This window comes from Pleurotus ostreatus (assembly GCF_014466165.1).
Source record: "Pleurotus ostreatus strain PC9 chromosome Unknown scaffold_6, whole genome shotgun sequence".
NCBI classification, from domain to species: domain Eukaryota; kingdom Fungi; phylum Basidiomycota; class Agaricomycetes; order Agaricales; family Pleurotaceae; genus Pleurotus; species Pleurotus ostreatus.
Window position 1 is genome coordinate 631,567 of NW_023503161.1, and position 24,586 is coordinate 656,152.

The 24,586-nt window shown below is 51.3% G+C and overlaps 6 protein-coding genes across 6 annotated transcripts; 3 read left to right on the forward strand and 3 right to left on the reverse strand.

The window, feature by feature from the left end:
* On the reverse strand, positions 1-2,729 carry PC9H_008450 (uncharacterized protein; the record flags this gene model as incomplete). Its single annotated transcript, XM_036777960.1, has 6 exons — positions 1-138; positions 195-1,717; positions 2,124-2,288; positions 2,371-2,471; positions 2,568-2,609; positions 2,671-2,729. 6 exons carry the CDS (start codon positions 2,727-2,729, stop codon positions 1-3), a joined length of 2,028 nt encoding a protein of 675 aa, XP_036629388.1.
* Positions 2,730-5,697: 2,968 nt separating this feature from the next.
* On the reverse strand, positions 5,698-6,937 carry PC9H_008451 (uncharacterized protein; the record flags this gene model as incomplete). The annotated part of the gene is made up of 4 exons (XM_036777961.1): positions 5,698-5,831; positions 5,936-6,145; positions 6,211-6,279; positions 6,400-6,937. The coding sequence occupies 4 exons, from the start codon at positions 6,935-6,937 to the stop codon at positions 5,698-5,700; spliced, it is 951 nt and encodes a 316-aa protein (XP_036629389.1).
* Positions 6,938-9,091: 2,154 nt separating this feature from the next.
* PC9H_008452 (uncharacterized protein) lies at positions 9,092-10,427 on the forward strand (the record flags this gene model as incomplete). Its single annotated transcript, XM_036777962.1, has 3 exons — positions 9,092-9,180; positions 9,274-9,364; positions 9,417-10,427. The coding sequence occupies 3 exons, from the start codon at positions 9,092-9,094 to the stop codon at positions 10,425-10,427; spliced, it is 1,191 nt and encodes a 396-aa protein (XP_036629390.1).
* Positions 10,428-11,609: 1,182 nt separating this feature from the next.
* HOM3_2 (Aspartokinase) lies at positions 11,610-14,078 on the reverse strand (the record flags this gene model as incomplete). The annotated part of the gene is made up of 7 exons (XM_036777963.1): positions 11,610-11,753; positions 11,921-12,007; positions 12,186-12,782; positions 12,846-13,184; positions 13,239-13,355; positions 13,415-13,769; positions 13,819-14,078. 7 exons carry the CDS (start codon positions 14,076-14,078, stop codon positions 11,610-11,612), a joined length of 1,899 nt encoding a protein of 632 aa, XP_036629391.1.
* Positions 14,079-14,560: 482 nt separating this feature from the next.
* PC9H_008454 (uncharacterized protein) lies at positions 14,561-16,796 on the forward strand (the record flags this gene model as incomplete). The annotated part of the gene is made up of 9 exons (XM_036777964.1): positions 14,561-14,620; positions 14,673-14,728; positions 14,782-14,999; positions 15,051-15,229; positions 15,284-15,631; positions 15,693-15,767; positions 15,820-16,105; positions 16,174-16,392; positions 16,441-16,796. The coding sequence occupies 9 exons, from the start codon at positions 14,561-14,563 to the stop codon at positions 16,794-16,796; spliced, it is 1,797 nt and encodes a 598-aa protein (XP_036629392.1).
* Positions 16,797-17,031: 235 nt separating this feature from the next.
* Positions 17,032-24,189, forward strand: PC9H_008455 (uncharacterized protein; the record flags this gene model as incomplete). The annotated part of the gene is made up of 18 exons (XM_036777965.1): positions 17,032-17,454; positions 17,508-18,149; positions 18,196-18,606; positions 18,685-19,119; positions 19,170-19,670; positions 19,726-20,125; positions 20,170-20,258; positions 20,318-20,429; positions 20,478-20,664; positions 20,721-20,874; positions 20,925-21,553; positions 21,602-21,681; positions 21,730-21,909; positions 21,961-22,203; positions 22,253-22,890; positions 22,942-23,690; positions 23,743-23,907; positions 23,958-24,189. The coding sequence occupies 18 exons, from the start codon at positions 17,032-17,034 to the stop codon at positions 24,187-24,189; spliced, it is 6,270 nt and encodes a 2,089-aa protein (XP_036629393.1).
* Positions 24,190-24,586: the final 397 nt, after the last annotated feature.

Here is a 24,586-nt window from a genome sequence, read left to right on the forward strand (position 1 = left end):
TCAAAGGAACCGGATTTGGTAGGGCCCAGCTGGCGCGGCTACTTCCTCGACTATTCCTTTGTCTTTTTCAATGAACATTTTAGGCGTCTTCGTGATGAGGGTAAAACCTCCGCGGACTTTCGGGTGCGGGTATTTGTGCTGAGGACCACATATCAGCCTCAACATCGCATGATACTGAGTAGAATTAGTCATACCTGAACCGCGCGTTCCGGTTCCTTGCCCTTTGAGGAGGCCTTGCGCTTTTTGCCAACCGTGGTGGACCCTTCGTAATCGTCATCGACTTGATCTCCGTCTTGGGATGAGGACGCAGACGAGGACGCAGAGCTGTGGGCCGCACGACGAGGCTCCCGGGTGGCGCGAGACGGCATGCGGGCGCGGCGGCGCGGCGCTTTGGCTTTGACAGGGGCGACAGGGGGAGCCAAGGAGTGTCCTTCCTCGACGTAGCCAGATGACGAGGGGTATGGATTGCCCACCGTTTTAGCGGGTCGGGCCGTAGTGGAGGCATCATCAACTGGCACGTACCCCGAAGGTGGGTATGGGTTTGATTGATTGACCTGGCGTCGAGAACGCCTACGTGCGGCAGGAACAGCAGGTCGACGAGGGCGGTGTCTACCTTGGGTAGTATTTCCCAGACGTGCCACAGCCGATTCACTTGCATGTTGCGTGACAGATGGCGGAGGGCCTCCTTGCGAGTCGTTCGTTGCCGCATTGGCAACCATGTCCGTGGCCGTGGCCGACGGTTGATAGTGGCCACCGTTGTAGGGCATAGTGTAGTGGGGAAGAGAAGGGCAAAACCAGACAGGGAAGTTCATGGTAGCGACTGCTTTATAGTCTGGTGGAGGGACAGTAGGGTGCAGCAGGACGGGTGGTACTGGGGTGCAGACAGGTAAACCCATATTCTTGTAGTCTGGCGGCGGTGGATAGACAGTCAAGTAGTGTAGCGGTGAGATGTCATCAGGGAGCCCGGTAACGGCTGAGATGACAGGAAGTAAAGTCTGCTCGCCGATAGCCGCAGGATTCGGCCCATGTTCGTGATCCACTGCAGAGTCGGTGACGGCGGTGGCAGTGGCGGCAGCTCCAACTAGCGCTGGAGTTGTGGCCGACTCGGGTTCGGCTGGTGGCTGAGATTCCCCGATGAACGCAGACGCGTCCGCTTCCGCTTCGTTGCCTGGGAGTAGGGATCCGGATGGTACTGTGGGATAGTCTTGTGTTGTTGCCTGAGTCCCTGTCCAAGTATCCGGTAGCGTCACATTTTCGGCGGCGTCTGTTCCGACGGTGGCAACCAGTGGCTTGGGGGTGGTTGGTTCAACTGGAGAGCTGGAGTCCCCGATAAATGGCGCGTCCGTGTCAGACTCGCTTGCTGGTGAAAAGTATGTCTGAGGCAGCACTGATATACCACCGCTGTATATATTGTCACGGAAGGTGCTTCGGGCTTTCTCGAACAGAAGACTGAATTGTGACGATTCCTTGAATGGCCATGATTTTGGTTTCGGTAGTGCCAAAGGCGATCCTAAGTATTGTTCACTGTCCGTCTTGAAGAAGCCTGCGAGGGTAGCGTTTAGAGTGGGTTCGAGAGTTGAACGACCATCGCCGATGTAGTTTAAATCCTGCAGTATCACGGTTGGGTTCTCGGCGAGGTACTTAAACGTTTCCACATCGTTCAATCCACCAAATACATCTAGGCCATCAATGGGTGGAGGTAAATTTTCTGCCATGTCTAAGAAGTCGTTGCAAATAAAATCAGTGGGCGCGGTTGGGGTTTAATGAGGAGAGTGCAACGCACGACTTGAGCTAGGAGTCCTGTAATCGCGGTCACATGAGTGGACAATACCATATTTGGACTACTCATCCTGTATTACATAAGGTTGTGCCACACCTGGAAGCTAGACGCGACGCGACGCGTTCATCAAAATACAGTCAAACAACAATTCGGTCAAGATCAGCCTTGAGAGCACTTGCGTTTGGCTCTCAGCTCAGAGGTTGATGCAGTGCGTGAGTCCATCTGCACGACATGGGCTGTCACTGAGATTTGGAATTATTTATGTGCTATATAATTCAATCTCAATTCGATTCAAACCTTGTCAGTGTTGGGGTTTTGTTTCATGAATACAGAGGAGGCTTACCTTGCCAGAAATCCATTGCATGCCAGTTGATATACTTGTGCCCGTACAAGTCAGCCATGCCGCTCAATCGTTCGAAGTCGTACCAGCAGCATATCATTGGTCTTCTTGCCTTCATAAAAGGTGGATTTCTTGGTCCTGCCAGTGATGTATCTTTGGTGTAAGTTGCTGCAGTCACTTCATCGAGAAAGACAAAGGAAGGGTGTTTTCACAGGCGTGCTGAATTACTGCTAGACACCGAGCAACGCACACGCGAAATGCTGTTGGCAAGTCAGTTCGACGCTGAGCAAGGGTGTATACTCTTCCCGGTGAGTCTCCACCATCGAATCAACGTCGCCGCATGGGTAGTCACTGAAAGCCCGAAGTCCTCTGTTGTGCATTTATCGTTACTTGTCAGTCGTGAAAGATGATTTACGCAGGCCGAGCAGTTCGCAACACCTCGCATACAAAACGCAGATCTTAAGGACGAGCGTCATCGATCCATTGAACCTAAAAGGAATCATAGAGTTCTTTAACTTTACGATCCTTCGGAAACATCAGCTCGACTCACTCTCCACTGCGGATTCCATGCCGAGCTTGGTGTAGCTTGTCTCTCACCGTCACGGCCATGGTCGGTCGAATTGAAACATGTAGGTACGGCGAACTTCGTTTTGAGGGATGTCAGAGCAGTCCATACGGATTAGGGCCTGGCCTTTGTTTGTCTTATTTCGGTGGCTTCTCGTGAATCATCAATTATCCCCTTGTCTACATCCATGACCCCCCTTGAAGCAGCTGGGCCGAGTTCTGGAGTACTAAAGGTCCTTGAATGACATCTAGTAGCGCTGAGGGCGATCCATGGACCATCGCATGAGATTGAGGTCGATATCTGAGGTATGAGATCGTGAATTGGAGTGTCTTCATCCAAGCTCCCGCATCGCTTAGTGTCCGGCGTCGCCTCGCAGTCAATTTATAAAGGGTCTCTGGGTTCAAGATTCGGTTCTGGAAATAAGTTATACGAAGTGCCCAAAAGAAATCGAGAAACACAAGTTCGAGATGACGCGTCAAACGGGCACCGTGAGGCTCATGCAGGCCCTAGATACAAGCGGTTCCAGAGTGATGATAGGGCATTCCACGTTACTCGAATTCCGAGTGCGGTTGCTCGTTGGGCGGCGTAGCGAGCGACGGTCGATGTAGCAGCGGGCCAAAGCGGGGGCTGCAACTCACTGAGTTGACGACGCTTTCGGCGCCTAAACTTCCATCAACGACTCCACTGGCAGAATGACTGGAGCACTGTAAATCAGCGTCTGGGATGTTGAAATGAGCCGGTGAGGTCGCGCGAGTTCCGAGTGAGCAAGTAGATATATATTGCGTTTGACTGGGACTCCAGCAAACGCATGAAGAAGAGAATACATGCACGCGCAAACTATCTACGTAGTCACGTGGACCCCTGTAGCCCCTGTACCGCCTAGATTGTCAGAATCCAACATGGGATGCATATGCATGAATAATGTTGGGGATGTCCACGTCTACTCTGTCGATATGGTATGTCTTCGTATTCATTGAACTCGAGACCATTGTTGGTATACGTATACGATATAGAGCTCGGCTGCCAATGTCTCCCTGCCTGCGAAAGTTCGCTCCAGCGTCTACTCTGCCTGCGGCCCGCTCATTCGATTCATGTCGAGTCCCATTCGAGGATGATGTTCGTACAAATACAAGGCGTGACTAGCCCACAGAGGGTAAAAACGCTGAATGATCACAAATGGTTCCTTCTCAATCCGAGGACATCGCTTCATCATTAACTATCTACTCCGTGTCTCTATTGAGTGTTACTTCCGGTCAGCATCAGTACACCGACACCACGATTTTCTGAACGAACGAACAACTAAAGGCAGTGAATTGTTCCATGGCACCGCTGTTCAGCCTTTGGTGATACTTCCTTGGTCCTACCTCTCGCTCTCCCCAATGGCAATGATCGCTATCCTACGATGCGCCGAACTTAGATGATCCCGAGGTTGAAAAAGTGGAGCGATTGCATCTGTTGAGACTTTGGTTCAGAAACAAGATCAGGCTACTTACGGTAGCAAGTCTGTTGCGAGCATAGGCGTCCTTTGCCAACTACTTGACCTAATCCCCTTTACGTCGACATCAATTGGCAGTACCCTCCCGCCCCGATCTTATGGTCGCCGATGCTCGCAGGTGCTCTCCGATGGGCGTTGGATGTTCAGCGCCCCGCCTGCATCTCTCGTTCCAAAGGAAAGCGAAGAGTGTCGGATGCATCATCCTAGTGGGACGGGAGAGTGTTGTGCCTTTCGCGAGCCGCTAGATGCTCAATGGACCCGGTTGAGTCTTCTGTGCTGCCATCCCCGCCCTGTCTCGCCGCTGAGTAGATGAGGGTTCCTCTCGCAGCTGGCAACACGGTAGCGTCAGGTCAACAGGTGTCCAGATGACATGTACCCAGGGCTACAATCGCTTGAACTGCGAAGCTGTCGGTATTTGCAATGAGACCATATCCCATTCTGGCCAGAGAAACCTCAATCTTTACTTCGCAGATCGTCAACGGCGGCCTTCCGGAATCTGACTGTCAGAGTCGGCGGTGATCCCGCCGGCGAGTCCAATTCCCCATTCGACAAGAAAAGCGTTGCTAATACCGGCGTTGTTCACGTATCGCCTTGGACGATCTGCTCGGGGACGTGTCACTACGGTGCCAGTTCAGTTCCTCGTTCGACCCGTGGTCTCAATTATCATCTTCGTTTGCCCTGAGAGTAGAGTGAAATTACTGGTAGTGTGTCAGTGACGTTCTAAGTGTACCGAGTATACGTGAGTTACCGGTTTTGAACATTGTGAATTGATATGTAGCGCATCGTTGAGCCCTAGAGTCGATGTATGAGGGCGTGCATATTCAGTTCTGCTAGGCTGCAACTTCTGGAGACGTGGCTCTGAAAATATAACATATAACAAACACTGGGAAGCACATACCAAGTTCGAGGTATGTTTCGCCACAAGACTCATGCGGCCCAGATCTCGGCGGGTCTACTTAAGATGAGGCGTTTCGCGCTGCCCGCGTGCTGAGGGCAGTTACTATGGGCGGCGTAGTGAGAGGTTACGCAGGAGTTGTTGGAAAGGGGAGTGTGCAGCGGGACAAGGTGGCATTGTTACTGGCGTCCTAGGTGCCAGCCGCGTAGTTGACGTTGCTGACACTCAACAAAAGGATGTTCTCCTTGATCGTGATAGCTGTCGGTCTGCCAAACGCTGCACGGGTGGTCGACCGGCCTGAACTCTCGTAGCACACTGCGCTAACCTCAACGTTATTATCCTCCACAGATCGACTGCACGTTCACAAATTACAGGATACCAACAACATTGGCCGCACTGCAAATCACAGCGTCAACACATCAATCAACATCAATGCATGGGTAAGAAGGAATGAACATTGAGGGTCACTCACCTCAGACCTGCTCAGGGAGGTGGACATCACCTCCCTTCCTCCTCAGCCCAAACGACCTCCCTCAGCTCCTCGATATCACACACGAACGCTCTCCTCACACTATGCACACCCTCCGTCTCCCCTCTGACCCACTGAGACCCAGACCCCATCTCATGTACGTATAGCCCAATCCCTCAACATAATTCCACACCGAACGAACACAAACACGACGCACTGCGCGAGCCCAATCCCCACTATATACGCCGCCAATATCGGTCCTTTCGACGGGTCCAGGAATGGATAGACTGGGGCAAGATGACGTCAGATGCCGACGTATGGTATTTACGTTGGAGAAACGAGCAGACAATAGATCGGTCGCCGAACAAAAGCATGGTGAAAGCAGACATACCGTATACACCTTGGTTGGCATTCGTGATGTAGGCGACGCACAGGTATAGACCGAGGAGGACTACTGTGATGGGGAGGTAGATATATGGGAGGTTGGTCTTCCTCGGCTTTACACTCGCGCTGTTGGTAGCGGAAGGGGAAGAGGTGAGAACGAAGGTCTCGGCGAGGGATACTACGGCGTTCAGTATGTGTTGAGACGTCGAAGAATAAGCTATCCAAGGGTGAGAAATAAGCAAATGGTATCTTTGGAATTCGAATGGGATCAGGAAGGTTTACCGGAATAAGAAGTCGCGAAGGTAGATGGTGATGAGAGAAGGGCCCAGTAGATGATTGTTACCAAAATAGCTGTATGCGAGCCAACGTGAATATGGGCATATGCACAGTCGAGGAAGACAGGGAGATGCGAAGGGTACCAGCAAAGCTCAACAAAACCGCTCAGCAGAAGGAGTATGAGTGAAAACTCACGAAACGTAGTGATCGTACAGTATAGGACTTCGTACGCCAAGCTGGATACCTTCGACCCTCTCTTTTCACCTCCGCGTTCTTCAGTTTCGTTGCGATCTCCGGTCTCGCCGAGCTCTGCAACGGAGACGCCTTCCTTCTCTTCGGCTAACTCTTTCTCTGAGCGGGTTTCTTCGTCGTCTACACGGTTTCCTTCCCTACCGCGGTCCACGCGAGCCTCGTCCGCAATATCACGACCAAACCAGACCATCTTCGCCACACGAACGGCCTGAATAACGGTCCAGGTCGTCACGCCAATAAACGACAGACTCGTAAAGTACGAAAAATACAGAAATTGGCCAGCGTCTCCTCCCCCACGCGCATGGGTAGCGGAATAGATCATTACTGTCAAGCATGTTGAGACGGTGAACAACGCTATCACGATTCGGACGAATAAGAGGGCGCGTCGAGAGATGAACGGCGATGTTAGGTATGACATGTGTGGGTCCCCAGCGCTGATGGTAGAGCCGTGGGGGTGATGATGAGAATGATGGTGAGACATGTTTGTTCTTCCTCGTGGTTGTCGATGGACAGTTCTCCTCTCGCCGATACCCAGTTCACAGCGTATCTCCTGTCCTGTCTTTTCCTGAAAGATAAATGCCTACAAAAGAGTCCTAAACGTAGATTAGGACGCGTTTTGGGACGGTCAAAGACACTGAAGGGCGGGGCAGAATACAAAAGGGAAACTTTGCCGCTCTCGAGCTTGAGGGTACAGTTTTCGTGTGCACGGACCTGCTCTGCTGACCACAGCTAGCCGACGCAGAGGAACGTCCGTGTTTTGTGAACTATGCTGTGGTATGGTTCGAGAATGGAGCGGTCAAACCCATATGACCCTGTGGCGCGTGTACGCCAAGTTGTGGGGGAAACAAACAAAAAAGCTCGACTCACTAGATGTCCTGGCTCTAGCTCTTTATTATGGGAGAAAGCAAGAAAAGGAGAAAGAAGGAGAGTGTGGCGAAGACGAAGAGAGGAAAATGGGCAGTGTGTTGCATATGGTCCGGCGAGATCGATATCTCCACGTGATTATCACCACACCAGCAACACAGGATCGTATATCAGCCTGACACGGACTAGGAAGTAAATAAAGATAAAGATTGCGGGCATCCGGCCAGTAGAAATTCGAAGGCAAGTGTGGCGTCGAATTTGTATAAATATCTTCATATTGATCACAAATACTACAAACGGGGCAGGTGCTACATCATATGTAAAATAACACTGTGGATACAAGGACATTGAGGAAAGGCCTCGGCACGCCGCTCGGAAAAGAGATATGGGAGATAGAGACGAACGAGCACTGGAAACGAAGGTATAAATCAGAATGGGCTAATACGTAGAGATAGAGCGGCATTGGAAAATAGAACATGATGAGGAATGAACAATGAGAATGATGATTTGCCGCAATATCGTCGGCAAGCATAGCAAACAGCCTCATACTCCCCTCCCAAGATGTGTGTTTCCTTCATCAGGGTATTCAGCATTCGTGATTTTATCGTACACAAGTCGTACGCGGAGAAATTCATCTGAATGAGTCCCCCGGGAGTGTTACTGAAATTTGACATCTCGTCGACATTGGCTTACTAGACGTATGTTAAAATAAGGCCGCTAGTGGTCGCACGATAACCGAGGAATCGAGTATATGGATTCGTCTGACTGGGACTCCAGCAAACGCATGAGAAAAACGATACAAAGCCGCAGAGGATATCTACGTAGTCACGTGCCATTCAACCCCCTGTACCCCCTAGATTGCTCAAATTATGGCTGGTTTGGGAAACATGTCAGGCTGTGCTCCACTTGTTTCGACTTCCCCCAATATCTGCGATACTTGACATTGTAGTGAATGTCTTGACACTAATGCCACTGCCATGGAAGACTCATACTCCCAATTCAATCGTAGTATAATCAAGTCCTCTTTCAACTCCACTCCACATTCTCGCCGTTGCTAGGTATCTGCTGAATTAATCTGGTACTTGTATTGACGAATCATTATCACTCCGATAGGTAGCATGTCTACATCCTCATGGAGGGGATTGGCGTATATGGGCGCTGTGCGCCCTACGTGTCTTCTTATACGGATGGGTTTACCTCAAGGCAGAGCCATATAGCTTATTTCCCTTGGGCTGTGCGTTTCCACGTTTGACAGTGAGAAACGAAAGGTCTTCTGCGCAGTCCAGTCCACAAGTTACTTCATATGAGTATCAGGCTTCGTTTGACTTCCTTCCCTACCTTTTCGTAAACCGTATGGATCCGTTGTCAATAACCGCGGCGGTCGTCTCATTCATAGATGTCGCGAAAAGAATCAAAGACTCCGTGGACAAAGTGAGTTGCTCATTTACTTCCTTGCTTAACAATACTATTGAGCACTGGTCGTGTGAACTAGACCGGGTCCAATCGCCGAAGGCTGAAAGAACTCACAGACAATGTAGTGGAAGAGGTTGCTAAACTCCATAAATACCATCATCTCAAAATATCGTGCCTTGATGATGACTCGGTATGTTCTTTGGAAAGCTTAGAGACGTATGTTCTCTTTCCTAGTAGCGTTTCTGGGTCCGTCATTGACGTGGACACCGGATTTTCAGTCAATTGCACAATGTTTTGGGACGTTGCATGCAGAGAATAAAACCCCGCAAACGCGGACGTCTCTCTTCGATCAAGGCGTATGTCATTGCATGGCTACAGAACACCGAGATCGAAGCCGAAATGGTTCGCCTCGAACAATGTGTCGCACACGTTCATCGGTGCTTTACTGTACGTACGACGCTGAACATGCTTCATCTGGGCTCACCGGTCTGTTTAGTATACAGCCTTCACGCGTATGGAAGACAATCTCCTTATCTTCAGCTCAGAGCATCAATCGAGGATGAAGCAAATGGAGGGCTTGGTAACCCAACTGCTCCTCAACTCGCATACAACAGGGGTCTATCCTTCTTCCGTGAGCAAGTGTACTCTACTCCTTGAGTTATCCTTGTTGACAGCCATTATAGCTTCTGGATAACGCTATGCCGAATGGCATTGAATTCCAATTCCTCCATCTACAAGCCCAGAAGATCGTCATCAACCTTAACTATATATCAGCCACCCATACCTTCACAGAACTACCTGACAGCCGACCTGTTGAACTCGCAACCATCGTCCAGGAGACACCCCCACCAAGCCCCATGCGCACAGCCATGATCAAAGTCCTTCAACTTCAACAGCTGATCCAACTAGAACCTGCCAGCCTTTCCGATCGGGAAGGTGCTACGGAGTTACTGAGGATTGGCAAACACCTGCGGGATCTGGGTTTAATGGAAGATGCAGCGGCCATCAACTCCTGCGCGACGGCCATTTATCGTGCGCTGATGCAGGAAAACCCCGCCGTCTACATGCCTTACGTCTTTTGGGGCTTGATGAACTTTGCTCGTCTTCGTTATGGGACACAGATGGGACTCGATGCAGTTGAATCTGCATATCGCCTGCAAAAGGATATGACCCCCGCGTCGCGACAAGAGTCCTCATCTCAACTCGCCTGGTCCATGTGCCATTACGCCGACCATCTCCTTGTGAACGGTCACTGTGAGGAGTCCGTCGAACACGCGAAGGACGCGCTTGCAATCCAGCGCAACGTGTCCGAGCACTACTCGGAATACGACTCTTTGGTTGTTTGGGAGGCTTCTGGACAGGAACATGCGGTGCTTTCGTCTACCTGCCTGGTCATCAGGACGTTCAGTATGGCTGTTCAGGAAGGGCTGTGTCTGTGTGCTTTCGCACAGAGTCTTGCCGCCGTGGGCCGCTACTCGGAAGCCTTTATGGTTGGCACGGAGATCATCAGCTGCTTCACCGCCTTGGCCCAGTATGATCCTCGTTCGGCTGTCTTCCCCCGTTGGGTCCGTGCTGGTCTTGCGAACCGCTCAAGATGGGTTTCGATCATCCGTCCACCTAGCCAACGTCCCTCATTTAGTACGACTGCGGATGAAGAGAACCTTGGGGCCCTAGACAGCACTGAGCATCTGTGAATGAATATTCGCTTGATATTCGGGGTTGGGGTATATGATAATAATTTTGCAAGTCGGCACACCGCCCAGGAGAGCCTTATAGGCACTTGACTATTAACCTGAATGAATCGAGCTTAACGACATATGTGGTGGGAAGGGTGTGTCTGAGAGTAGGACGATAGGGCCCTATGGATAGGAATATATGTACCAGCCCTATGAATTATTGATATAAAATGAGTCCATTTACAACGGACCTGGGAGGCCGCTTGTCGCTTCAGAGCAAGAATGCGGGCCCATTCCCGTGAAACAAGTACTTGGTCTTCGAACCGAGTTTTGAGGACGCGACGGGGACCAATGGTTTGAAGTGCCATGTGCCACCGCCTTCACGAATTTGTAAAACAGCGGCCTTTACGGCCTCCTGGTGCATAGTAGGCGAAGGATCCATACTGGGCGGGAGAGTCGCGGACTCAGGGATGTCGCTGGAGTGATGGAATGAAGCAAGAGGGAAGTGGGAAGGAAGGGTCCTGTTGTTTGTCGGCTACTTCGTGCCAAAGAACGCACTATAAGTCCGTGGAATGTCTGCATATCATCCTTAGTTTCCTCCCTCCACTATCTCGTGAGTAGTGGCTCCCTGGATTGCGATATTTTCCTCTTCTCATTTACTGCCCAGGGCGACTGACTCGTAGTATCGATTGATGCCGTTCGGAGTGCCTTACAGGGGAGGTTCAGAAGTGTGGCTTGCTGCGTGACCGGATTCCTCTGGAAGCACCGCAGTCAGACAACAGCCGCCTCAATTTAGGCTGCTCCGGCCTTGCTCTCATGGTCGCCGATACTCGCATGTGCTCTCCAACGGGCGTTGGATGTTCAGTGCCCCGCCTGCATCTCTCGTTCCAAAGGAAAGCGAAGAGTGTCGGATGCATCATTCCAGTGAGATGGGAGAGTGTTTGTTGTGCCTTTCGCGAGCCGCTAGATGCTCAATGGACCCGCCTGAGTCTTCTGTGCTGCCATCCTCGCCCTGTCTCGCCGCTGAGTAGATGAGGGTTCCTCTCGCAGCTGGCAACACGGTAGCGTCAGGTCAAAGGTCCAGGTGATATGTACCCTGGGGTACAATCGCTTGAACTGCGAAGCTGTCGGTATTCGCAGTGAGACCCTATCCCATTCGGCCAGAGAAACCTCACTCAACTGTCTTTACTTCGCAGATCGTCAACGGCGGCCTTCTGGAATCTGACTGTCAGAGTCGGCGGTGATCCCGCCGGTGAGTCTGATTCCTCCTTCGACAAGAACAGTCTTGCTAATACTGGGGTCGTTCACGTATCGCCTTGGGCGATCTGCTCGGGCGTCCCTCGTCTTTCATTGCAGTCCCAGTCCCTCATTATGGTTCCAATTAATCATCTTCGTTTGCCCTGTAGAAAGTGGAATAATTTGTAAAATATTACCTCTATGTAGTGTGGAAAATTCTAGAGACCGGCCTGGAAATATGATGAAATCCGAAAAAAAACCTGAGAAATACATACCATGTGTCGTATGGAGCGATGGTCAGCGTAGCAACCTGTGTCGATGGTCCCGGTGTCAATCACCCATGCCAAGCTCTTAGGCGATGTCTGGTGAAAAGTTGGAATCTGAAATACTTGCATTGGTAGATCTTCGTCGAGATATCTACGACAATCCAAGCCTCCCACCTCTCCGGCCATCCGCCTCCTCGCTCGCAAAGCAGCACCTATGCGCCAACCACAACGCCCTGGTCGCATCCACCTCATCGACTACACATCCCACACCCACCTCACCAACCCGTCCAATCACTTCCACTCCAATATCTGCCTTCACTAACGTGCTAAAAACCTTCCCTGCGATACCCCAGGCTTCAGACGGCGAAGCAGCAGCTCCAACCGCCGTACGGCTCAACCCTCTGGATATAACCGTAAGTATCGCCATATCATGATGCACGACCACCTCCCCATGACGTTTCAGACCCTCCACGACCCTCTGCAAGACGTTTCTCGGCAACCCCCCCTCGATAACGACACTGGCGTGCCCCTCGCTGGTATTGATCATGCACACTACGACGCCAAACCGCGATAAAACAGCACAGACACCTGAAAGAAAGACTTGAGAGGTTCCGCAAGAATGGGAAGTGTGCAGTGGGACAAGGTGGCATTTCTTGCTGGCTTTCTGGACAACGGCCGCGCAGTTGACATTGCTGATACTCAACAAAAGGACGTTCTCCTTGATCGTGATAGCGGTCGGTCTACCGAATGCCGCACGAGTGCTTGACCGTATCGACATAGATTCAAAGCCGAGTGCTGGGTCGATCAAGGTTCCCCCATCTTCTCGACCCCCAAACCATCTGATACGGACTGGGATATTGTTTGCTATCAACTACAGACGATACCCTGGTAAGATGCAAGAGGCAAACAAGGAATGTATGAAGTTACGACATACCTTGTCTAAAACCTCCTTCTGCACCAGCTTGCCCAGAGCGCCAGCCTCCTCTGGCGAAATAAATGGGACTAATGTCGCGGATGGCACCTTCTTTGGGTCTGCGGTATATATACCTTTGAAGCCACCGCCTACCCACTTGTGATACTCTTTGGCGCGGAGGGCAACGGCGAGATAAAGGGCGAGGCGCGTAGATATGGGCGTGGAAGTGAAAGCAGCGGCACCGGGAGGAGGCGTCGAGACGACTAAAACCCTCGACTTAAACGGCGCAAGCTTTGCGAGAAGAGTCTCGCTGTCGCTACCATCCGGTAACCCAAGGATTACATGCTCAGCCTCCGCGCCCTAATTTCAATATGCGATGTGAAAAGATGAAGCTTAATCCAGCAGAATCCTTACCTGGTCCAATAAGGCCGCTGTCACGATTTTGCTCAACAATCTCTGGCTGAGGCCCTCCAATTGTGACCTCAGTTGCTCAATGTCCATTCCGCGTGCTCGATTATCCTGGTCTGCGTGCTTCGACAACACTCAGTGTCAATGGCCGCGAAAACCCCTAGATGAACCTAAAGACTCACTCTCAACGCTTCACGCATCCTCTCACAGTCGTCTCTAATCTGTACTTCCAATTCCCCTTTAACCTTCGGAATGTTCATTATGGCCGATTTGGCCGTGCTGCCGCTGAAGTCTTCGATTGCGTCGATCACATCGTGCAGGAGGATATACGAGCTCTTCTGGTGAGCGGAAGGAGCGGAAGGGGGGAAATTTCCAAGGGATTTCTTCTTGGTGATACGTAATGGTTGAATGGTGCTTGTGGCGCAAAATTTCGAGGGTACGACGGCGCTGCGTATAGGGATCGAGGACACGTTGGGGATGGGGAATATGGCCCTTTCTTCGCCACATACTATGATGACTCTCTGATACCTTAGCATTCTGTGAAAGGTTGTGGTGAGACAATAGGTGATGGCTCAAAACGACCTACGGTATGATACTCCTCACAGCCGCAGCTATATCTTTCCCCGTATCCTTTGAACCACGTCGGGTGAGATCCAAACTGTGAATAACCCATTTGCATCTGGCCAATCCTCCACTTCTCGGGGTCGTATCCCTTGAGCTACTAGCACCGTTGGTACCAGAAATGGTTGATGAGTGCGAATCACCTATGGACATGGCAGGATCAGGCCCTAACACACAGTCTGTTGCTTGATAATATACGTACTTGGCGAGCAATCCCTCCACCATCGTCGGAACGGAGAAACACCCAAGAACTTGGAACTGGATTCCTCGAAGCCAGATTGGCATCATTGCATCGCTACAGCGCAAGCGAGGCTTCAAAGACGACTAGGTTTGCTCCTCATTCTTCTCCGAGCATGGTAGATAACATCGAATTGATGCCCAGCCCAACCATTGCGACGGGTGTTTAGCGACGGAGTTGGGGGGCAGATTCACGGATGCCCGCTCTGAACGCGAGCGGCCCTAACAGACTTGGGCCGAAAAAAGAGTCGTGGTTTTAAGCCGAATGGAAATGTCTTGTTGTCGAGCATTTGAGCCGCTATGTCCCATGTAGTTCACTGTTGTGTTCAACTTGACAAGTTGACGGGCCTCTCGGCGCAGTCTGATGTGACCGTGACTCAGAGATCACGAGATGTAGTCACGTCGCGTCAAAACTTGCCACAGACTCTCTTGTCGTAACTCATTTCAATTCCGGAGCACGTGAAAGAGCCATGTCGTCGCAAGATATTCAAGACTATATCACGAAACAAGTCTCAATAAACAAAGATATTGTCAGTTCTATGGTCTAGATGTCTTTTGGGCTTCATTGACCATGCGACGCAGGTAACTTACCGCACTCTGAGTCGCGCTTTCTTCATCAATGTCAATATCGCAAAGAAGTAGGCCTGATTGGACTCGTATCATAGCGCGCCATGCTTACTACTCGTGCTAGTGAGCTTGTTAAATTCCACGCCAGCGTTGAGGGAGAAACCTCGAGTGCAACGTATCTCCTGAGCGGGGACCTCAAACCATCTCTCTCCTATGATGACGAAGATACTATGGACGTCGACGACCATGGCCTTTCATACAATCAAGTTGCGGATACGGAAGAGGACAGCGAAGAACCGATACGCACCGCGATAATGCTGGTGTCTGAGAGAGATCTCGAAGGTGTGTGCACTGATAGGCTTCGTTTTGTGAGATTGAACGTTTCACGAGCAGACCAGACGTTGCTCTTCACCCATATTCACGCACAAACGATTCAATGCCTGTCCCCGTCGCCTGTGAACGACGGGAACGTTTTGTCCCCTTTGACTGACAACATCCGGAAGGTCGATAACACTCAGAAAGGGATAGATCACGCGAAAGCGTTGGGCAAAGTGATGACGAAGGGCAACAAGGTACGCCGACACGTACATTCCGTCAATCTGACTATCCTCACTGATGTCTCTCAGGTCAAAGTACCGAAACCACTCGCCAAGCTCCCCGCAGTCCCAAAGCTCGGGTTCAGAGCACCTGCGAAAACAGACATAGAGGAACCGAAGGCTAAGGGAAAGGAGAAGGCGAGGGAGAAGCAGACAGTAGTGAAGACTGAGAAAGGTGCAGAGAAAGTGAAGGTCGCTCCCAAGGCGACTGGAAAATTAGACTTCAGCAAGGCGAAGACGAAGGAGATGAAGGAAAAAGAAAGAGAAGAGAAGAGGTCGGATGTGGTGAAGACGAAAGCCAAAACGGCTGCGGCGAAGGAAACGAAGAGTCACGCGCTCAAAGAGAAAGAGAAACCGCAAGTCATGTTTTTTGGCGCGGTAAGAGTTGTCCTTATGTGCCGTCGAACCCATTGCTTACTCCCGCTTATGGTATGTATAGGCCGCCTCGACTTCGAACGCGTCCGTGGATGCTGATGGCACGAAAGCTAAGAAAGAGGTGAAGGAGGAACCAAAGGTTGTCCGATCAACTCATTATTATCGTTCCATCTGACTTCGAATCACAACAGAGGGGCATCAAACGCAAGTCCCCAGCGCGCGCAGAGCCCGACCGCTCGACATCCGACGACGAACAAGCACCGCGGACCCGAGTCGTCAAAGGCGCTATACTGTCCGACGACGACGACGACGACATCCCTCCGCGCAGTGTCCTAAACGCAAGGAGGAAGAGCCGGGCCTCTTCAGCAGCATCAGCGACGTCAGTCCCGGATTCCGAGGTGCCAAGTGAGACCGAAGGGGACGCGGGGAATTCGGAGGCGGAGCGCGCGCTGTGGGCTATAATGGATATTGACGACGGTCAGTGTCAGACTAATTTGATTGGTGAGTGAACTCGTGCTCACGCGTTACTGTATTTCCTTCTATAGACAAGGTGGATCGGGCACACCGTGAAGCGTTGAAGCAGGAAGAGGAAGAAGAAGAAGAAGCGCCATTTGACGACGATGTCGCAATGAGCGACTCAGATGTGCCGAAGCCGAAGCCTAGGGCGCGCAAAACCAAGAAACTCATCCCTGTGGGCTCGAATGGTCTCAAGAAGAAGCGCGTAATGAAAACCGAGAAATTTGCGGATGATAAGGGATACATGAGTGCGTAGGTGTGATTAGGCATTCACTACAAACTTATCAGGTTTACAGTAACACGGGAGGTGTCCGACTACGAGTCGGTGGACGAAGCGGAGGCTCCTCCGGTCAAAGTGAAGAAAGAGTCGAAGAGCAAGGCGAAGGCGAAGGACAAGCATGACTCGGACGACTCGAATAATGCGGATGAGGATGATGATGCAAAGGTGAAATCCGATAGCAAGGGGAAAACAAAGGCAGAGGCTAGCAAGCCCGCCCTCGAGGACGTGAAGCGCGAGGACGGGGTTGTATCGAAGAAAGAGGCGCCGACGGTGAAGAAAGCTCCGAGTCGCAAAGGGCTGAAAGCATCCGGTGGGAGCAAAGGGAAAACGCAGCAGAAGAGTCTTATGACATTCTTTGGCCCGCCGAAGTAAGTATCTGCGGTGATATACTCGAGTAGTCTATAATACTATAATATCAACCTGTATCATATGTTGTGTGGTCTGGAAATGCAAAGTGGGGTCTTTATCAATTAGGAGTGTCTAGGAGGGTTATTATTCGCGCGCACGTGACGTACAAGACGCGAGTGAGAAGACCACGCGACTTGGACTTGGACGTTTCAACCCTTCATTTCAGTGTCACCTTCACTCTTTCTTTCTCTACACTACAATGTCTCGTTTAGCATCAACAAGACGTACTGTCAGCAAACTCCCATCTGCAGATTCTTCCAAGTCTGTAGCGAACTCGAAGCCACCTTCGACCCTCGACCAGCTCACGTCGGAGCTAGCTGGCCTGCGGATAGCTGACAAGAAGGGGAAGCAGCGGCAGGCATCTGACTCCGAAATCTCTCCAGAAGCGCGCAAAGTACAGGCCATGAAGGGTGTTAATGCATCATCCCAGAGTCTGTCGAAGTTCGCTCAGTCGGGATGGAAGCGAAGCAAGCCTTCCAGGGGCACCTCGCTGTCCGACGTGAAGAAGTGTATCACGGAGGCAACGAAAGCACTAACATATCTGCGTGGATTGGATGAAGGGAATCTGGATATCGAGAAGTCGGCGTCGAGCGTAGTGGGCAAACTGATCTCAATGGAAATGGTGAGTTTGGGTGCGCGTCTTCCCCGTTTATCATATTCATGGAGGCTTGCCAGTTCGATGAGTCTTTGTCGATGCTCTCAGATATGCACTCTAGGCTCAACACCCTTGTTGACCCTCGGATAATGAAGATATCGCCAGAGCCAGGGCAATCTCATTTGCTGTCCATCTCGCTGCCCGAGAGTACGCATCTCCCAGGCAGCTCTACGCTCACGCTCTTATCTACCTACTTCTTACACGTCGTAACCGCCCTACTACACCACAGCTCCAACATCCAAGCACTGATGTCACATTTTGCGGGCCCTTCATCACTGCTTGCATGGGCACCACAGTTACACGGCGCTGTAGATGCGAAACATCTAGACACTATCATGACGCGTACCTACACGACGTTGGTGAAATCTCAACCCGCTAACCTGTCCCCTGGTGTTACGTTTACCCTACGCTGCCATGGATTAGCATGCTTGATCTATACATCACCCCAGACTATCAGTCCCGACACGTTCTGGGATCAGGCTGTCAAATACGCAGGGTCCCTCCTGAAGTCGGCCGGCCAGGACGAGGATGCGGTGTCGCTGATATCCGGCTCCTTTGAAGACCTCATGTCAAGAGTGGACGTTTGGAAGCAGGGAGCTAGTTTTACAAAGAGCTCGCAGTTTATAGCTTTCTGCGAATGTTGGACGGCGGTAGCGAAGCGGGTATGTCATTTATCTCATCCATTCTTATTCACTAACACTGCTTCAGGCAGGTAAAGTCGAAGTTATGGCAAGAGTTGGCGAGATCATATCTCGGGCTAGCGCACACTCGGATCCCTCCATCCCATCGACGCATGGAGCTCAAGCGTCGGTCCTTTCACCTTCAAATCATCGTATCGCTACAGCTGCTTTATGCGCTCTCCTTTCGCAAACAGAGGTAACCCTTCAGCAAGGGAATGGTATCAGCCCGGGTGCCGTCGTCTTAGTCGAGAAGTTGATACTGGAACTATCTAACGCCAGCTACATATGGTCGAGTGCCGTTCCATCAGCAGAGCTCGAGGCAGTGGGAAAGGCCCACCGGGCGTTGGAAAGGGTCCGTCGGACATCCATCAAACTATTCGAGGATGCGAAGTTGGATGTCGCCCTTCGGGATGCATTGAAAAGACTGCAGTCCTCCATTGTTGACCTGATGGCGAACACTTTATCTCATGTGCGTAGCTCTAGAATATGCGATAAGCGACCTAACCCTTTCGTCCAGGACGTGACACTGGACTCATACACACAGATACTGGATTCGCTGTTTATTCTAGCCCGTACAACACTCGATATCCGTAACGCGCACACGCACGGCGATGCTTATGACTATCTCCAGCGAGCTGCGACGATCTTGAATATTACTGGCCCTCCCTCTTCGTCTACGACCATCGATCGACCGAATCTGTTGCGTTGCATATCCGGTGCCTTCCACAATCTAGCTGGGACACTCTACAATGCCGAGCGTTATGGCGCTGCGATTAGATTCCTTACTCGCGCCTGCGAGTTGGGTACGCGTGCCCTCGCATGGCGCAGAGAACAAGTTCCTCAGTCAGGGGAGAAGAAAGAGGTTGACCAGAGTTGGCGGCAGCTTGAGGAGCAGTTGTATCGCCGCTGGGAACTTCTGGGAGTATGTCACTGCAAGATAGGTGATCATCTTGTACGTTCGTACATCTTGGTATATGGACAGGCGTTTACCGGTGATCCTAGGCCGGATACAGAGCCTTCCTTGAGGCCATCAGATCGTTCCCATTCTCCGCGACGAACTTGGGCCCGCTCTCCGACAAGCAGTCTATCGCGACTATCTTCGGGACTTCGGGTAGTCTCAGGCAGTTGGCCGTGCTGGTCGATCGCGCGACATACATGGGTACCTGTGAACTCTTCATTCAACCACCACAAGTCTCGCTCCTCCATGCATTCGATGACGATGAACACCAGGATCCTCGTGTCAAGGGTGCTTTGCTAGAACATCAACTCGCTAGTATCAGCCCCAACCGGTCTAAGGAAGGAGTGCTGGCGGTAATGAGACAACTGCTTCGTGACCTGCTCGATCTGTATGATGCGGCCTCGATGCCGATACGACGGACGAGGACGCTAGTTCAGTGCTTAGAGGTTGCCTATTATGACGTTAGCACTGCTACCCTCGAGCAGTGCGCCTTCGCATCGTATGTTGAAGTGGTGGAGAGTGTTCAAGAAATGCTCGGACGACAGGTTCGCTGCGGCCTCGCTATTCACTGCGCAGATTACCTGACCCATTGTATTCCAGGACGTTGGTAATGATCAGGCTTTAGTCCATTGCAAAGGTGTGCTCCAAGCATCAGCGCACGCATGGGCTGCTATCCACGCCCACCGAGGGGCGGCTCCAAGTCAAATTTCTCAGGCAACCTTTCATGCAAATGAAGCGTGCAGCGCCCTGGCCTCAATCATTACAACTGCGAGCAGGAAATCTTTCGGCTCGGCAAGGAAGTCGTCATCTGCAGCCATTCGACGGGTTTCCAGCCCGAAAGTATTCAAAAAGCTACCAAGTCCAAAAGCCCCTAGGAAGGCGCCGCCTAAGCGGACTGTCCCCAGAAAACCTCTGAAGGTCCTCCCTAAGATGGGTAGGACGGCATCATCCTTGCAGCCCAATGGCGTACCCCAGACACCGAAGGCACGGAATACGGAAGGTACCATCCCCCAACAATCTGTCTCGACGTGTGTTGACTTCGAGCAACTACAGAGGCGCCGATTGCGCTGGCAGCTGCGACGACCTCACCTCCAAAGCAACGAGCATCGGAGGAGTTACTCGGATTGATTGATGTCCTTCGTAAGTCATTGAAGCGATTCAGCATTCGGAAAGCCGACTTCCTTGAACAGAGGCTATGTCCTGTATGCTGGGCTTCATTGGGCTCACGTTAACCAAGATTCGTACTCTGATCGCGTTGAGGCGCCTCACTGACAGCCAGTCCGGATACGATGCACTAAGCGATGGTGTGTACATCCCTTAGTAGCTCTGTTTCAATGACTCACATGGCCCAGTCTATGTATCTGCGTCAACTGAACTTGCGGTGGAGTACGTCAATCTGGGGAAAATGAAGAAGGCGGCTACCATTCACAGACAGGTCCTCAATGTCATACAAACCGGCAGTGTATCGGCAGTGTCCCGCGCGAAATTCTTCCTTCGATATGCCCAAGCACTCGCCCTCTGTGAGAACACGTCGTCAAGGTAGGAGACATCCCACATTAAGGCCACTCGAAAAGACAATAACGCCCCCAATCTAGTACCGAAGCTTACGCGCAGGCGATGGAAAGTTCCAACGAATTTCCTATGGAGGAGAAGGGCATGTCAAGCAGCCAACGCATACATATGAGAGTCACCCAGTTGGAGGCTGCCGCTATGGCTACCCGCACGTTTGCCGTTATACAGTACTCGAAGGTATTGGTGGCTCCGCACCCTAAAGTCAAACCCACTCATTCCAGACATAGGCGGACGTCCCATTGGCACTGGATAGCCTTCTGCAATCAGTTCGCTTATACAATCGTGCTCTCGAATCTATGGCTCGCCTCAGTCCGTCGCCGGGTCCTTCTACCTCAGGAGATGCGAATCCCTTCGAAGATACAAGTCAACGAACGTCCTCCCCTCATGAGCAAGCTATGGAACGAGTCAACCGGCACGAGGTGCCACCGGCAACACCCTCACGTAGGTCGGTGATGAAGGGCTCGGAGTGGGGGGTGGCAGATGGACTTTTCAACACTTTCTTCGCATTAGTCGATGCATATTCATCCCGCGGCTCGCCTCGCGAAGCTCTATTCTTCGCCGAGCAAGCACACGATCTTGCCGACTCGTTGAATGCCCCCTTGTATGCTAGCCGAGCACTAGCAAGGATGGGAGAGATATTGATATACCAAGGGCGATACCAAAAAGGCTTCGACAACGTGAGCGAAGCTGGGAAGTTACTAGCTGACATGCAATGCGCAGATGTTGTGGATATCGATCGTCTCCATGCTGAATGGTACAGGCGCACCTCTCCAGGCCAGAATGCTAAGGAGTTGTATGAGCGTGCCAAATCTGCGCTAGAAGGTCTGGATCGAGCATATGGCGCATATGATTCTGGGTCCGTGTCGATGCATAACAAGCTGCAGCATACTGACTTTGTTTGTAGACCCCGCAGGTCATCCCTGTCCATGGTTGCAAAAGAGCGAATTGCACCAGTGCTTTTCGCTCGGCTCCTCAGCCAATATAGTACGAATGCGCTACATGATCATTGGATAATTCTCACGTATTCGATAGTATGGATCCTACGCGACGACGATGCCGTCGAGAAGGAGGCTCTATTAGATACTTTCTTGTCCCTACCGCCATCGCCATCGGTCAAAGCCGAGCAAGCCGCTCTCGTAGCCAAACTCACTATGCACAATGTCTATGAGCGATTCGGGATGGATATGTTCCTCAGCTCCATCACAGAGTCAAGTTTGTCATTACCTTTTGTCCGATATCCATTTCACTCAATCATTTATGCAGCAATCGCCATTCCCATGAGCATGTCACGCCCAGAGGGCGTCACCCCATCCATTACCCATGATATCCCAGGTCTTCTGGAGAAAGCGTCACAGATGTATTGGTCAGAACTTGATTTAATTTCAACGCAGGGCGAGGTTCCCAAAGTCCGTAATGCAGCTGTTTCTCTGGCTATGATTCAAGCCTTGCAAACGTCCTTAGGCAAGAACGGCGCCGCAGCTTCTAATATACTGGTTAACCTTCTGGGTCAGTACTTTAGAATTGCAAGAATCTTTCCTCGCTGATATAAAGACAGATGCTACCACCGCCATATCCCTTCATCGAGAGATGCTTGATGTGGTTCGGCACAAGTTCGATCAACTGCGGTCCACCAATGACCTGCAGTGGCCTTCCACGGAACGTCCAACGGGCGCGAAGGTCGCAGTGCCTCGATTTAGTCTCGACGATGCGGACGGCGACTCCGAGGACGAAGCCGTGGAAGACCAGGCGACCAAGGAATATTGGGAAGCTTTGCGGAGCCACCATCAGGACCAAAGTCTAGACTTGACTACTCTTTCGACATCCCGTTCAACAGAACTTCCGCCCAACTGGACAATCGTTCACATTTGCATCACGGAAAATCGCAGTACTCTGTTCATCACACGCCAGAATTGCGGTCCAGATCAGCCAAAGCCGTTGGTTTTCTGCGTACCGATGCAGGGCCGCAGGGAGAACGACGGAGACGAAGATGAAGAGCACCTATCATTCGATGATGCGTTGAATGAACTCTCTCAGATAATCACGTTGAGTGATAAAGGTACCCGTGATGCGGCACATATCAACAGAGATGATATAGTAGGTAGAGAGCAATGGTGGAAGGAGCGTAAAGAACTAGACACGAGGCTGAAAGAGCTGCTCTCGAACATCGAGTTCTGCTGGTTGGGTGCATTCAAGGTATGTCATGGAGATTGTGATGTCCATGACTGACTGAGCGTTGCTCCTTAGACAATCTTGAATCAGAATCCAAGGCTGGGTTCTGACGATCTAAAAGCTTTAGGAATGCAATTTGAACGGATTTTCCAGACTGGACTACATCTACAAGATAAAACGAAGCCTAGAAGCAAAGGGAAAAAGCAGAAGGCATCAGCGAAACCGGCCCATCACTTCACCATTGACGACGCTCTGCTTGAATGTTTTTCTACCCTATCTCCAAAATGTCGTGACGAGGAACTGGAGGATCTTGTGTATTTCATTCTCGACCTATACCAGTTCCATGGTGTCCCTGTAGCGACTGCAGAAGTCGATGTCACGCAAGTCGTTGTTGATCTACGAGGGGTGTTTGAAGATCACGCGCAACGAATGGCACAGCAGAAAAAGAGCGCACCACGGCAGAAACCGAAGCTGGGCGACGACGAACACATGTTCCTCATCCTCGACAAGAACTTGCAAGGAATTCCTTGGGAGAGCATTCCTGTTCTGCGTGGACGTAGCGTCAGCCGCATACCTAGTATGCAGTTCCTCCTCGACCGGGTCCGCTTCGCCAATATGAGGCGTCCTGGGCATAGCAAGAAGTTCGTAGATCCCCGCCAGACTTACTACGTCCTCAATCCAAGTGGCGATCTTACGAAAACAGAGGACCGATTCAAGGATTGGCTTGATGAGATGAAGCGCGACGCTGGTTGGGATGGTGTTGTTGGCCATCGCCCTAGCGAACAGCAGTTCTTGGATGCGTTATCGCGAAACGAACTTTTGATGTGAGTCATTCCTTCTCATCTACATATCCCCAGATATACTGACAATGCCTAGATATTTTGGTCACGGGGGCGGCGAGCAATACGCACGGTCGCACAAAATCCGACACTTGAAGAAATGCGCAGCGACTATGCTTTGGGGGTGTTCTTCAGGCGCACTGAAAGATATGGGGGACTTCGATCGAGTTGGTACCCCATACAACTATATGCTTGCTGGATGGTACGTCGTCTATTCTCTGTTGGGAGCACAGAGCTAATGAAGAAACACAGCCCGACATTGGTAGCCAATCTCTGGGATGTGACTGACCGCGACATTGACAAGTTCTCTCAGGCTGTGTTTGACAAGTTACGACTCAATAGCCAGGACGTCAAAAGTTGGAAATCAGATGATGACGAGGGCTGTTCGTTGGTGACGGCTGTTGCAGAGGCGAGGGAGGTATGTAAGCTGAAGTATCTCACTGGGGCCGCCGCGGTTGTATATGGGGTACCTTTTTACCTGTAAATTCCTGGGTCTGCGTACGTTTGCACGTATTTTGATTAGTGTCGCATGCCAATACAATCTCGGTGTGGGCTTGATCAACCTTCAGACTAGGCTTCTAAAACCATCCGCTCGTAAGTTATGTTCGAGCACGTGACGGGCGCTAAGGCGCGTACAACAGCAAGCTTGGATGTCGTACTCGAAAACTTTTACCGGGCCTGTAGTGAAACGAAAGGTTCCGTCCTTATCCTGGACGGCTTGGGCACCTTGCTAAGTGGCAGGGTTACTAACGTAGCTGAGTGCCGGTGGCTTCTATATGAGGTCATTGAATCGATTAATTTAGCTTTGATGTGAGGAGGTAAACTTTGGTGGGCGCTTTTTATGATTTAAGTAATGATGGGAGAAAATAGGAGTGTCCTAG